General features: G+C 45.2%; 1 protein-coding gene across 1 annotated transcript in view; it reads left to right on the top strand.

Annotated features, from left to right (window-relative positions):
* cracr2b (calcium release activated channel regulator 2B) overlaps positions 1-15,857 on the top strand; it is a 175,504-nt gene that overhangs the window by 4,326 nt on the left and 155,321 nt on the right. The window contains 1 exon segment of the mRNA XM_038807477.1: positions 3,352-3,603. Within this exon segment, the coding sequence (XP_038663405.1) occupies positions 3,403-3,603 (201 nt within the window). The 5' untranslated portion in view covers positions 3,352-3,402.

Genomic DNA, 15,857 nt, shown 5'->3' with positions numbered 1-15,857 from the left:
TGCAAAATGGCCACGTCCGTCTTCAAGCTCCTCAGATGCGCGAACACGCGCAACCGGCCCATTCAGCCCTCTCACATTCCATGTGACCAACCTGGTCAGGGGGGGCTGGTGGAATTTAAATTCATAAATACATATGGAATATAAAGGTAAAAACACAGCAATATGACCATGTAGCTAACAACGGTTGTTGTTTTAAAAAAATAACCCATCTGGTTCACGAATGCCCTTTTTGGAGGGAAATCTGCCTTCTTTTCCTGGTCTGGCCCACATGTGACTCCGGACCCACATCAATGTGGTTGACTCTTAACTGCCCTCGGAAATGACCTAGTGAGCCCCTCAGTTGTGTCAAACTGCTAAAAGTCTGAAATGGATAGACCATTGGGCCATTGACTGAGGCACTGGAAACGGCAAGGACAAGCTTTGTGACCCCATGTACCATGAAATAATTGAGAAAGCAGTTTTTTCATTTGGAAACTTGGTTGGGGTATGCACTTGGGAAAAGTAGGAGCTAGAATGTTTAGACGAACTTTAAGATTATTTTTTTAAAAAGCGGGCAGCATAATCAAAGACCCCTCCCACCCGGCTTTCTCACTCTTCTAACTTCTTCCATCGGGCAGGAGATACAAAAGTCTGAGAACAGACTCAAAAACAGCTGCTTCCCCGCTGTTACCAGACTCCTAAACGACCCTCTTATGGAATGATCTGATTAACACTACACCCCTGTATGCTTCACCCGATGCCGGTGTTTATGTAGTTACGTTGTGTACCTTGTGTTACCCTATTATGTATTTTCTTTTATTATATTTTCATGTACTTAATGATCTGTTCAGCTGCTCGCAGAAAAATACTTTTCACTGTACTTTGGTACACGTGACAATAAACAAAATCCAAATCCAAATATCAACTAATTAATCACTAACTGCAGTCCAAAGGGCTAGTTCACCAAATGTTATTAATCACATTGCTTTTAAAAATGTAATTACACCTGCTTGAGCAAGGTGCAAAGGGGTTTGAAACCGCGATGTGGGAGCAGGAAAGTTGAAATTCTCTCGGTTTTCCATGATTACTGGGAAGGTGGGGTCCACATTGCACTCTTGTGTCAGATCCCTGAGTGACCGACTGCAAAGTCAGGATTTCAGCACTAATCTGCACGTCTGGTTACCCTGAGGGCCAATGACAGCCAACGCTGACCGTCTGCGGCCCCAAAACCACACAATGTTGTTCACGGCTATTAAGTGGAAATTCACAAATATTTATTTGGTTTCTTAGGTTACTATTCATTTTTTTAAATTAAATTTAGATTTAAACGTTATACAGAATTTGATGAGGCTACATTGGGATACTCCTGGAGGTGGTATCCAAGGAAATATCCCAAGCTCCCCGGGATTGATGTGAAAACTCTCATGCCATTATTCTGAAGAAAAGTAGGGGAGTTCCCTTTGGTGTCTTGGCTTTTATTTAACCTTCAACCGATGCCACTAAATCAGATTATCTGGTCGTTAGCTATTGCTGATTGTGCAAGCTTGCTCAGTGCAAATTTGTGAAGTTGCATACATTAGACCAGTGGTGAAATTTCAGAAAATGCTTTCTTGGTTGGAGGATGCTTTGGTATTTTCAGAGGTTGTATTGTGCAGTCTCTGTATGTGTGTGTGTGTCTCTCTCTATCTCTCTCACTCTCCTGTGTCCATTATTGTAGAATCCATGGTATCATCGATTGCTTTCCTTTGTTTCCCTTGCACTCGTAGCTTAAAGGATACTCCAATCCACAGGTGGACTTTCCCAGATTTCTCTTCCGTTTTTCCCCTGAAGCTGCTGTCTGTTGATCGGGCTAAATGCCCAGAGATGCCTATTACCGTGTGTAGCTCCTTTCAAATGGAACAGCCAAGATCGTGAGTGTGGGTCGTCTGTTCAACCAGTTGAGATCTCACACACATGTTTAGGAGAAATGTCTGAATATGGTGAAGCAAATGTCCACCCTACGTGCAGGCCATGATTAGCGAACGTAACATCTCGGCTCCAAGGGAGTGAATCAGGATGTTCCTGGTCTGTACACCTACTCGTGGAGCCACTGGGAGATCTAGTTGGTGATTGACTCCTTGACTGTTTATCAAACCTGGCATTTAGATTTGATGTGTGGATCTGATATCGAAAGTACGTGACACTGTGGCACACAGCTGGGATTCCGTATTCTGAACCATTTCTTGTGCGTCTTAAATCGTTAAAAAACTGACTGAATGCACTTAGAGCAATATGGCTGCACTACCACCATTCACAGCACCACAAAATGGAGGGTGCCTGCCCACAGAATTTACCCAGCCCCAGTTATTCTATGTTTAAAGTGAGTGGTAATGGATAGAAGTAGCTTTTACATATGGTAAGCAATGAAACCTCACTCATGTCAACATTTAGGCGTGTGAATGTAAAATTTTCATAGGTTCTGTCTTGTGCATTGTCAACCCTTTCAGTAAGTATGGTGTGGTTTGCCCTTGGTTGTAGCTGTGGTGAATTATAAACACTAATAATCCACACTGTATTGTACAACATGTGTTGAGCCTGTACCTTGTATCAGATCATGTGTAGTTGCGCGGCTCTACCCATAGGGGGAGATGAGGAGCTTGTACTTGGCTCCGCCCATGGCTCCTCCCCTAACCAGAAGTATGAAGGTTGCTGTTGTGAGCCTGCCTGCCAGTTCATCAAGAGTTCATCTTGTCACAGGCAGGCTCTGTTGTAAGTCGATTAAAACCACTGTTCACTTCTAACCCCATGTCGCGTGAATTGATGGTCTCATCAGTAGCATTGTCGGATCAGATTTGGATAGGATTGTCAACGACGTCTTTTCCTGAATAACCTGTTTCCATGTTTCTTTCTGTCTCTTTGAAGCTCAAGCTCAAAATTTAAAGTTAGGCGGCGCAGGGGCGATATCAGCAAACATAAAGGGTTGCGATAACTTGAACGACCTCCTACAGAAACCTATTTTGGCTAAGTCAATTGAAAATGTAAAATCTAAGCTGTTGGGGAAGGACTGAAGCTGAACTGAGGCAGGTAGATGGAGTTAAAAGTGCTGACCCGCCAACTTAATTATATGGCAAACAAGGTCGAAATGTTCGCCCTCTGTTCCTCGGTTTGCCGGCTCACTAATTGTTGTGCTTGCCTTGATATAGAACATCGATTGCCAGCTCCCTAATTTCTCCCCGCCTTCTCTGCTGGACAAAAGAAAAGACTGATTTAACAGCAATACTCACAGTACCTTCAGAACTGCACTAAGTGGGCTGTTGCTAAGTGATGCTACTTAATATCAGGAAGCCTCAATGAATGATGTAAACATAGGCACCTTTTTGTTGTCCCTCACAGTGGCGAGCTCACGGAGCTCTGTGCTGTTTGCTGGGCTGGCGGAGCACGTAGATGATGTCCAGGAAACGCGAGACCCGGGCTGACGTTTGGCCCACAGGAGGAGATGATTCCAATTCGGGAGGGACTTCCAGGGACACCAGGGCAAATCCAAATGGACGAGGCACTCACCATGAGACCCTGGAAAAGGCCCGTGAGATCTTCCAGCTGTGTGACAAAGAGGAGAAGGGCTTCATCACTAAGCGGGACATGCAGGTAATGAGCTCACTATTATATTCCCATTTTCCTGCCAACACCAATTTTAAAAATCAAAAATGTCAAATATTATTTATAAAGGTTTCTGGTTGAAGGTTTGCGATCCTGCATTATTCTTCTTGAAATCTTACACTGCTAAGAGAGCGGGAGCGTGTGTAAATTTAACAGTTTTTATTGTGCAGTATGTCCCAGGTCTTCGTCTTGGATCAGTTGATAGCATTCTTCTCTCTGTCTTGTAAGTTGTGTAAGAAGTCTGACAACACCAGGTTAAAGTCCAACAGGTTTGTTTCAAACACGAGCTTTCGGAGAACAGCTCCTTCCTCAGGTGAATGTAAGTTGTGAGTTCAAGTGCCACACCAGAGGTTCAAGTCCAGGATCTATGCTGACACTTTCAATACTGAGGGAGTGCTATCTTTAAGATGAGACGTGAATTGGAGGCAAGTCTGCACTCTCAAATAGACTTGAAATATTTTATAGCACTACTTGAAGTGCAGGAAAGATCTCTGGTATTCTGGGCAATATTTAATCCACCCCACACACCTTTTTAAAAAAAAAACAACGAGAAGCAGAGTTGTTAATACCTTTCTGTTTGTGCTCGTTTGTTTAAATTTCAAACTCAATCTATTGCTTCAAAGAGAAAGAGCTTTGGAGATTTTAAGACATTTTATTTTAAATCAAGGAAGCTACTTACTTAAAAAAATACATATTTTATTCCAAACCCACAAAATAAACAAAGTACATATAGATTGTGCAATTATCCCTCACCTGCATGATGAACAGTTCCTCAAATATGGATGGAAACGGCCTCCAATGCACATAACACCCCTCCTCCACCCCCTAAGGACGGACCTTATCTTCTCCAGCCTTAGAAATTCATACAGATCTCCCAACCAAGCCATGACTTCTAGCGGCGAAGCAGGCCTCCAACTCAATAATATCCGTTGCCGGCCAATCGGGAAGGTGAAGGCCACCATATTGATCCCCTTCTCTTCCTGCAGCCCCGGCGCCTCCGACATCCCAAAGATTGCACCACAGGGTGCAGCTCATCCTCAACCCCTGACAGACTCTCAAACAAAGTCTTCCACTCAAGAACTGGAGTAGGAGAGGGGGGGGGGGGGGGGGTCTCCGAGATCCATAAGGAGCTGATGGAGGGGGAGGGAGCCTCGATGGGAGAGGTGAAGAGAAAGTGGAAAGAAGAGCTCGGTGGGGTTGAAGGCTGGGTTATGGGAGGAGGCCCTGAGGAGAGTTGGTGGGTCCTCGTTGTGCGCCAGGCTTAGCCTGATACAGTTTAAGGTGGTCCATAGGGCACACATGACTGAGGCCCAGATGAGCAGGTTCTTTTGAGGGGGTGGAGGATAGGTGTGAGGGGGTGGAGGATAGGTGTGGCCGCTGTGCGGGGTGTCCTGCGAACCATGTCCATATGTTTTGGGTGTGTCTGAGGCTGAGGGGTTTCTGGCAGGGGTTTTTTGACGTCATGTCAGAGGTCATACAAGTGACGGTGGTTCCGAGTCTCCAGAGGTGGTGATCTTTGGTGTGTCGGAAGATCCTGGAGCCCAGGGGTTGAGAGAGGCCGACGTCCTGTCCTTTGCCTCCCTGGTGACCTGTTGCTCTGTTTCGGTCCCAACAGCGTCACCAATACTGTGGGCACTTCTATCTATCTTTGTGAACCACAAACCTTCCCTTATATCGATCAAATGACCACACAACCAGTTAGCCAGTTCAAAAGATGGTTTATTCACATACACAAGAGTTATCTCAAAATGCAAACACAATATCTACTATGAGTTAAACTACACCAATCAGCTACAATAACCTATACTTAACTTCAGGGCAACTGGCATTGTGAAAACGGATAAGGCCTTTATCTGGATTTCACTTGTCTGGTTTGAAGAAAGTGGCTCTGTCTCTGCTGGGCTCATCCATCAGGTAGCGATCGTTGGTCTTGAACTTGGCTGGCTGTTCCTGCTGCAATTGGGCTGGCACAGGTCGGATCCAAAAAAAGACAGAACACAGGGCTGTGCTCTCTTTTATCCCTCTGGGATTTTGCGCTCTTTGGGGCGGTCCTTAACCTTGGACCCAATAGTTCGACGGGGCTCTGATCACTCTCTTCGATTTCGGCCAATAAAGGGGCGGGTGCCTTGGTAGCTGGCCGGGTCCTTAGCGGTCATTGACCTTGGCAGTTGTGCTTTCTGAGTAAGGGGAGTGGCGCCAATCAGTCTGTGGCTATACTGGTTGCTTGATTGAGTTCTGTTGTCCTGGGAAAATGGGCCATTAAAATGCAAACGAGCAGGGGTTTCGATCAGGTCTGGTTACCTGTGTTTTAGATACACATAGACTGTGTATCTGTCTGAGTCCTAGGTTGGCCATAATTCCCATGGTCCTTTGCAGGTGGCCATCTTAGATGGCTACAGGCCAGGAGACGGATCTTACTAGGGTGGAGGGACTCGGAGCCCCTGAAGTCGGGAGCATGGGTTAGCGACATGGCGAGGTTTCTCAGGCTCGAAAAAATTAAATTCGCCTTGAGGGGTTCATTGCAGGGGTTTGCCCGGAGGTGGCAGCCGCTCATCGACTTCTTTGAGAAAACTTAAGCTGTCAGCAGGAGGGGAGGGGGAGGAGGGGGTTAAAGGGGAGGCATGGGAGAGACGAGTAAGGGTAGGAGAACCAACAATGGGATGGTTGGGGAAGCTGGAATTGTTTATGTAAGCCATGTTAGCTGGGGTTTGTGCCCAGGGGGTTGGTTGGTTATATTATGGTGTTTTTGTTGAAATTTTATGTTTAAAATTGTTAAAATTATAAATGCCTCAATAAAATATTTTCTAATAAAAAAACACCAGCTCCCAGAATCTGCCCAACTTTGTTCACCCCCCAGAACATGTGAACATGGTTCGCCGGCTCCTCCCACACCTCTCGTGCACACCCTGTACTCCTGGGAACAACCCACTCATCCCGGTCTGACTCACAACCCTATGTACCACCTTGAACTGTATAAGGCCCATCCTCACACGGGAGGTTGACTTGATTCAATGCATTATCTCACTCCAAATTCCCCACCCTATTCTAATCCTCAATTCTTCCTCTCAATAGGGCTGACCCCTTCTCTCCCAACCACCCATAGATAGCACCAATCCTCCCTCTTTTTCCACCCCCATCCCCTACTCATCCAGGACAAACAACTTCTCTAGTAGCGTATAATCGAGGAAACGAGGGCAGCTCCTTCCGAGCAAATTCCCTCGCCTGCCAATATCTAAACTTGCTCCTCCTCAGGAACTCAAAGCTCTCTTGCACTTCCTCCAACTCTGCAAACTTACCCTCCGCAAACAGGTCCCTAACCCGCTCTATCCCTTCCTCCCGCCATCTCCTGTACAACTCTCCATTCCCTGCCCCCCAGTACAAACCTATGGTTTCCACACAATGGGGTTAATTGCGACATCAGGAATGGTTGAGGACTCTGGGTCTGTACTCTTTGGAGTTTAGAAGGATGAGGGGGGACCTTCTTGAAACTTATAGGATACTGCGTGGCCTGGATATAGAGTGGATGTGGAGAGAATGTTTCCACTTGTAGGAAAAACTAGAAGCAGAGGACACAATCTCAGATTACAGGGACGATCCTTTAAAACAGAGATGAGGAGGAATTTCCTCAGCCAGAGACTGGTGAATCTGTGGAACCCTTTGCCGCAGAAGGCTGTGGAGGTCAAATCATTGAGTGTCTTTAAAACAGAGATAGATAGGTTGTTGATTAATAAGGGGATCAGGAGTTTTCGGGAGAAGGTAGGAGAATGGGGATGAGAAAAATATCAGCCATGATTGAATGGCGGAGCAGACTCGATGGGCCGAGTGGCCTAATTCTGCTCCTATATCTTATGGACTTATATGCCCTAATTTAAAATGTCTCTCAACTGATTCCAGATCTAAAATGAAGATTCCACCACTGGGCTGCTGTTATACTTCCGCAGGGGGAAAAAGGCAGTGGGGCCATCGGCAGAGCCCTCAAATTCGCTCCCTTCCAAGATTCCTCCTCCAACCGGATCCAGTCCCACCCCACTTCCCCCCCTCCCACCCACTATTGTCTCATCTTCTCAGCATTTGCCGCCCAATAATAATGCAGCAGGTTAGGGAGCGCCAGCAGCCCCCTTCCCCCGGCTTCCCCCCACATACCACCTCCTTATTTGCAATAATGCCCCACTTGTGCATGGTGGCCCAGTTATACGCCACCTGAATCCCTAAATCCTGTAATCTAACCTTAGCACCTTGAATGGCAGGGCCTCCAAATTTGCATGCCGCCCCAGACCGTTCCCTGGGAAATCCACTTTCCAGTAGATTTATCACATACAACAATAAATCATAACAGCATAAATTGGCATATGGAGAAACCATGTGCTCTTTACCCCCCCCCCCCCCCCCACCCCCTCCCACCCACTCCTCACAATCCCCTGCGGCTCGGAGCGGAACAGCAATGGTGACAATGGACATCCCTGTCTTGTTCCTCTAGACAGCCCAAAATACCTCACATTTGTCCTGTTTGTTCTCACATACAATACCCAGGCCATGGATTTCGGCCCAAATCCAGACCTTCCAAGGACCTCAAACAAGGAAGCTGTTTATAAGCATTATGCAGGTAACAGAACTGAGATGAGTTATTAATTCCCGAGCAGCACTTCATTAAATCAATGCTGCATAAGTGTGATTGTGACTGACCTAAACTAAAAACGCCTTGTGCTCTGGAGTTACACTAGTTACTGCATTGACCACTGCATTGACCACAAGACAGAAATGTATCTTTCAGTCTCTGCCATTGTGTATGGCCGACCCTATCCAAGAAAAGATGTTCAGTCTCTCTAATATTCGATCTAGGTGTAGTTATTCTCGGCTGCTGCTTCAGAACTGAATTGTTGAAACTGTTCTCAAGGTGTTACATTAAGGCCCTGTTTTCCTGCTTGGGTGGAGGGCTGATACTTTCTTGAAGAGGCCTCCTGGTGCCCTGGCCAAAATTCTTCACTGGACCAAAAAACTAATAGATTGAAGGTCATTCATCTCATTTATTGTTTGTCGGATCTTGCTGTATATCAATTGAATTCACTGGTTGTTAAACCGATTTTGGGCTGCTGAGGCCTTAAAAGACACTATATGAATGCAAGTTCATTCTTCCATAATTGTGATATCTTGGCAGGGCAAAACACTGGTGAAGTGTTGGGCACTGTGGACTCGTGAAGCAGACATATGCCACCAACACTGAAGAAGGTTCAACACTATTTTATTAACTCTTATAAAATACTAGAAATACTATAACTGGGTTTACACGATGCTAGTTTAACTAGAGACCTGTGCCTGTCCGAACCAGTTGAATCTCTCAGCACGTGGTGTGAGTTTGTACTGTACTTGATGAGCTCTTGTGCTTCTGAGAGGCAGCATCCAGAATGAGCGGGAAAAGTGATGCCCTCTGTCTTTATAGTGCGTATGTTCTAACTGATGATTGGCTGCGGTGTTGTGCATGTTGATTGGTCCTAGTGTATGTCCATCAGTGTGTGTCTGCACCATGATATACTGGTGTATATTATGAAAACTGGTGCATTCTAATGCCCAATTGAACTGGTTTATTCAGGTTTTGGTTTAACTACATACATACACTAAAGAGCCACAGGTACCACGGGTTTAATAGTGTTCATGTATTTTCAAGCCTTGATTATCAAAATATTTTTATCCGAAATCCAAATATTTTGCTATTCTAACTTTTTAAGGGATCACTTCGGAAATAAAACATTTCAGAAGATTAAAATCACAAGTCCACTTTATAATAGAGCAACAGCTACAAATGATATCTAACCATGCTCTTGACCTGAAGAATAATTTAACACAAGGATGCCAAGCTGAGATTTATCCAACCACCTTGCAGCACGGTGCACAGTATTTAGCACTAGTGCCTCACAGCGCCAGGGATCTGGGCTTGATTCCAGCCTTGGGTGACTGTGGAATTTGTACTTTCTCCCTGGGTCTGCATGGGTTTCCTTTGGGTTCTCCGGTTTTCTCCCACAGTCCAAAGATGTGCAGGTTAGGTGGAATGGCCATTCTAAATTTCCCCTTGGTGTCTAAAGGCTAGGTGGGGTCCTGGGGATAGGGTGGGGATTAGTCCTAGTAGGCTGTTCTTTGGGAGGATCGGTGCAGACTCAATGGGCCGAATGGCTGCCTTATGCACTGTAGGGATTCTACGATTCTATTTATTATTTAACTATGGAATAAACATATCTAGGTGTACAAACATCTACTGACGAAAGCTGATATTGAAAGAAGCTGGAATCGTTGCAGATATTTATGCATTAGTTACTGAGCAAATTATAATTAAGAGAGATGGATATCTACCAGTTTTTAATGGCCAGTGAGCCTTGACTATCTGAGTCCTTGTTTGTGGATTACGTTTTTACAAATATTTGTAGTTAGCTACTGATTTTTTAATAATCTGAGGTGGAGAAAGGAGGAAAGTAACATTACTCTGTTCCTACTCCTGGTCAGATGGTGACGGGATCACATTTGCATTATGATACAATTTACTGATGCTTTTGGGTTGCTAATGGTTAGACAATACAGACAGATGAGTGATGGAGATTTTGAGAGGTGCAAAATGGCAACATCGAGAGGTTGATTGTGAATTTGAGCGGGAGAATTTCTATGCTGGTTGAATTTTGGGGAGAATGGGAAGGGAAGTGAATTCAGAATAGAGGGAATAAAAGGCAAATTAAGCTGGGTGAAAATCACTGGCTAAGCAGGCTTTCAGTGCGGAGACTTGAGGACAGAAAGAGGTTGGGAAATAAGGGTAAGATTGGGCACAGAGAGGTGCCAGAGGAATAGGAAAAGACCAAATTGTGTCTTGGGTGATTGGCGTTATGCTGTCAGCATGATGATTTTGATGGAACAGGTGATGGAAAGTATAGCTGGGCGCATAGCTTTGAGTAATGGGCCAGGCTTTGCTGCCGATGAGGAAACTTTCAGTCAAAGCCATGTTGTCCATGGAATGATCCACAGTAAGATTGTGGATGGTTAGGGTCTGATTCAGAAATGAACAGGCCTTGGGCAAATGTTGCATTCAATATCTGGAAGTATGTAGCATTGGGAACAGGCATAGAAGCTCTAGGAGCTGCACTAAGTGATTTAGTGAAGGGTGATGGAGAAGTCTTGACAGCTAAGTGAAGCTAACTAGTCAGGACTACAGAAAACATGAATCATTCAGTATCATGAGTGAAGGAGAACATCCAACAAGAAAAGATCAGTGCCAGACATGTGCCTAGAAACCTTTACGATGACTGGCGGCTGCCGACTTGCTGGTACTGCTGTAAATGCTCCATGCTCATGGTGCTCTGACACATTTCCGAGATCTCAACAACTTATCTGTGCTCAATCCACTTTGAAATGGACATTGTCAGGGACAGTTAAGGAGACAAGCAATTGAAGAGCAGATTGGCATTTCACCTCTCAGTTCCATTTACCTGTGATCTCTCAGACTGAGTAATCTAAACAGGGTGGGGGGGGGGGGGGGGGTGACTAAGAGCTAACGGAAGAAGGACATAACACAGAGTTTCTGGAAATGGGCTGATATGAGCAGTTGTTGGTGGTGCAAAACACCATGGACCATTGACTGTTGCAGCAGAAGTGTAATTTAAAAGGTGTGGAATTTAGTAACCAGTTACTGTGTTGAACGGTGCTTTTGGATCTCCAATTTCCTGTAAATTGCAATAATCAATTTGTAACCTGAAATTAACTGGTGTGGCATTTCCAACTTCTGGATGGATATAGGGCCGTGGGGATGGGGAGGAGGGGGGGGGGGGGGGGGGCGGGCAGTGCGGCATGCATGGCTCCCTTCCAGTGAATGCAACGAACCACTGATAGTGAGAGTAGGTCAGCGCTTGACTGAGAGGCCGATGGGTCATCTTGGTTCACATCTCCTCTGCAAAACATAGCTCCTCTGGTAACACAGTGCTCCCTTAAAAGGGCTAGCTTTCATGATGTGCTCAAGTGCCTTGAAGTAGCACTTGAACCCACGACATTGTGAGTTCGCGGCGAGAGTCTGACGAACAGAGATAAGCTGTCAATGGCAGAGAGAAGGCAACCTGGCAGCTTTTATGCTCATTTTCCTTTTCTCTGGCACAAGCCCACAAATGAGCACATTTATGGGGTTCTATTTTATAACTTGCCTTTGGTGGGATTTGAACTCTCCGTTCCGGAGTTTCTTGTCTAATACTGTAACCTTCACATTACCAAGCTGAGATGTGAATTTACTGCTGATCTAATTGCTGATTTTAAAAAATGTTATGAGTTGTAATGAATTGGCATTCCAAAGAGATCATACCTACCCCAACACGTTAACGGTTTCTCTCCACAGATGCTGCCAGACCTGCTGAGTATTTCCAGCACATTCCCAGCATCTGCAGTATTTTGCATTTATTATAACCCTACAAAGAATTGCTTCTATTTTCAAGTTGCAGAGCTGAATCTAGCTTGTTTTGCAGTTTTCACAGTGCCTGAATGGGTAGTGTGGCAATGTTGGAACATACAAGAGCTGGTGGCCAGCCGGCAGGACCAGATTGAGTCATGCTGAGGTCCTTAGCTGTGTGTCGAGCTTAAGAGGTATAAACAATAAAAATAATCCTTTTTTATTCTCTCAGAAAGAACACTGAAGATATAAATGTTGAAAGCTTTATATTCGCATATATACAAAAGCGAAGGCAAAAAAAGGCAGAAAATATAAACAAAATACATTTTACAAAATACCTATTTGCATTATATCATAATTACAAATTAAAATATTTTAGTGAAGTCTTAATTATATATGAAAACCTATTGTTAACACTAACGGAAAATTAACACTAAGAGAAATGCTGTTACACAAATCAGTAGCTTAATAAATAGAAGGAGTTATACAACTGTGTCTATCTATGTCACATTGAAGTTAAACATCTAAAGCATTTTCCTTTGTAATTTTTGGAGCGAAAAATCATGGATGAGTTACGAAGTTTATTACATGATGCTTCGGGCCAATAGCTGTCCTTGCAAGTTCATTCTTGATGTTTTTCAGTTGTGAAAATGACCTTTCCCCTGAGCAGTTTGTTAATTAGATTCAACGATAGCTGCAATGTTGCTTTTGGAGAATGTCAACTGAATCTTATCTTGGATGATGACTTAATACAGGTCCAGGTGTCTTAAATGTCCTTTACCTGCAACATTTTCCTTACTATATAAGTGAGGAATTCCTTTATTTCCACAATGAGATTAACTTAAACATCTTCAGGACAGTCCCTTATCAAAGGTTTTATGTTTTTCCATGTTGTTACGACACACTGGACGTGCACGGTAAATTCCACTCCCACTCATCCCGGAGTCACAACACGAGTGAATTAACCAGTAATTCTGATAAAAATATCCAACATCTTTGGCCCTTGCCTGACCATTAATCACAGTCACCGGGTTTGTAAGTTTAAGGTGGAAGGTGAGGACATTGGGACTCTATTGTGGTTCTGGGAGTAAGGGGAAGTAATGAAAGCTGAAATGCATGACATGGAAAATATACAGTCAAAGGTCTTGTCAATCATATTGGGGGGAAATTCTTGGTTGAGGACATAGAACATAGAACATAGAACGATACAGCGCAGTACAGGCCCTTCGGCCCTCGATGTTGCATCGACATGGAAAAAAACTAAAGGCCATCTAACCTACACTATGCCCTTATCATCCATATGCTTATCCAATAAACTTTTAAATGCCCTCAATGTTGGCGAGTTCACTACTGTTGCAGGTAGGGCATTCCACGGCCTCACCACTCTTTGCGTAAAAAACCCACCTCTGACCTCTGTCCTATATCTATTACCCCTCAATTTAAGGCTATGTCCCCTCGTGCTAGCCACCTCCATCCGCGGGAGAAGGCTCTCGCTGTCCACCCTATCTAACCCTCTGATCATTTTGTATGCCTCTATTAAGTCACCTCTTAACCTTCTTCTCTCTAACGAAAACAACCTCAAGTCCATCAGCCTTTCCTCATAAGATTTTCCCTCCATACCAGGCAACATCCTGGTAAATCTCCTCTGCACCCGTTCCAAAGCTTCCACGTCCTTCCTATAATGAGGCGACCAGAACTGTACGCAATACTCCAAATGCGGCCGTACTAGAGTTTTGTACAACTGCAACATGACCTCATGGCTCCGGAACTCAATCCCTCTACCAATAAAGGCCAACACACCATAGGCCTTCTTCACAACCCTATCAACCTGGGTGGCAACTTTCAGGGATCTATGTACATGGACACCGAGATCCCTCTGCTCATCCACACTACCAAGAATTTTACCATTAGCCAATTAGCCAAATATTCCGCATTCCTGTTATTCTTTCCAAAGGGAATCACCTCACACTTCTCCACATTAAACTCAATTTGCCACCTCTCAGCCCAGCTCTGCAGCTTATCTATGTCCCTCTGTAACCTGCAACATCCTTCCGCACTGACAAAGGGAGAAATATTGGAAACACTAGTATGAAAGGTTACATCATCAGTCACACTGCACTTCTGCCACCAGTAACCACATCAGGTGGCATTCTCTGGCCTTTCCAGCCAGCATGACCTTTCAGTCTTGCCAAAGGCGGTCCCTCCCTGCAGTAGATTCCCTGGCGGCGGGACAGGCAAGCCATCAGAACGGCATAGGTGTCGCCGGAACCGGAAGTACCCATCGACGGCTAATGAGCTGCCTCCACCTCGGGAGAACTTGCTGCGAGAGGGAGGCAGAAAATCCCGTCCTCCTCTCCTCCGTTCCACTTTCAGCATTCCTGCAATAACCACGAATTAGGTCCACGGGGATACTCTCGTTGATCTCCCTACGGGATTCGGAATATGAGCTTCCCTGCCCATGAGTGGAGACCTTCCCAGCTGGGGCTTATAATTATCTTGTATAAAGATCAGCCATGACAGAGACGAGCATGTTGGTAGTCCAGAATGGGAGTAATAATGTGTGTGCATTTGCTGTCAAAGGGCTGAATTAATTTAACTGTGAATAAACCTGCATTCACCCGACTAGTCAACTTCCTGGGTCTTTATACTGGCAACGAGGTAAAAAACAACCCCATGATTCTGATTCTGGGCGTCTAGGATATTGCTCTGCAGCAATGTGTTGGGCATGCTTTTTAAAAATGCTGCTCTTTAGGAAGTTACAGGCCTTCTCCGCAGGCCTGGAAGATTGGGCCCAGTACGCTCAGTGGATGTGGTACTTTTTCCATGGTACTTTTTCCAGGCTAACTGCATCAGTGGAGAGGACCGACAGGGTAGTCCTCCTGACTGTCTGCGGTAACCCAACCTTTGGCGTAATTAAAAGCTTCATGTACCCGGCCGCCCCGGATTCAAAATATTTGACAGATTTGTGGAGTTGGTATCGAACCGTTGTTCCCTGAAACTGTTCGTGATTATGAAACAATACCGATTCACTACTGCTGTGCAGACACGGAGGGTGTCAGTTACAGACTTTTTAACTCTACTCCGAAGGCTGGCTGAGCATTGTGAATTTGATCCATCCCTTTCCGAGACCAGTTGGTGGGATAAATAATATGACAATTCAGAGGAAGTTATTTGCTACACTTGATTTGAAACGAGCCATTGAACTAGCGCAGTCCTGCAAGATCGTGGAGAAGGGGTTTCAAGAACTCCCTAGGGTCCGTGGACTACAGCACCCATAGTATTGGTCAACCCTTGTACTGGAATCCAGTGTCCTCAGGCTCTCTGACCAGATTACTGCCAAAAGAGCAAACAACTGGGCAATGCTGCATCCCGACCCAATGGCCAAGGGCCACCACAGACAAACATGATACCTCCCCGAAGGACAATGGGGAGTAAGTGCGACATTGCCAAGCTTGCGGTTGCAGAACGTGTGGCAACAAAGCCGCAAGAATCGACAAAGAACACATTGCCCTGGACAGACTATAACGCTGCCTCAAGCCAGGGCCTTGCACATGGCCCATCCTAAGGAGGATGACATGATGCAGTTGAACTGCATCACAGCCCTTAAAGTGGCACATATTTGGGTAGAGCAGGCATAGTAATGGAGATAGATACAGTGGCTCCTGTCTCCATCACCGATCAGCACACCTTCCACCAGCTTTGCATGGAATCCTACCATTAAATCTGCACGTACTTAAGGCCAGATTGGCAATTATATTGGAGAACAACTGAACATCATTGGAACCCGGTGACCCACGGGCAGCAGACAGTCCGACTGCCACTAATAGTGGTACAA

The sequence above is a fragment of the Scyliorhinus canicula genome, chromosome 9, assembly GCF_902713615.1.
Source record: "Scyliorhinus canicula chromosome 9, sScyCan1.1, whole genome shotgun sequence".
Lineage (NCBI taxonomy): Eukaryota > Metazoa > Chordata > Chondrichthyes > Carcharhiniformes > Scyliorhinidae > Scyliorhinus > Scyliorhinus canicula.
The sequence above is the reverse complement of the archived record's forward strand: the minus strand, read 5'-3'. Positions and strand labels throughout refer to the sequence as shown.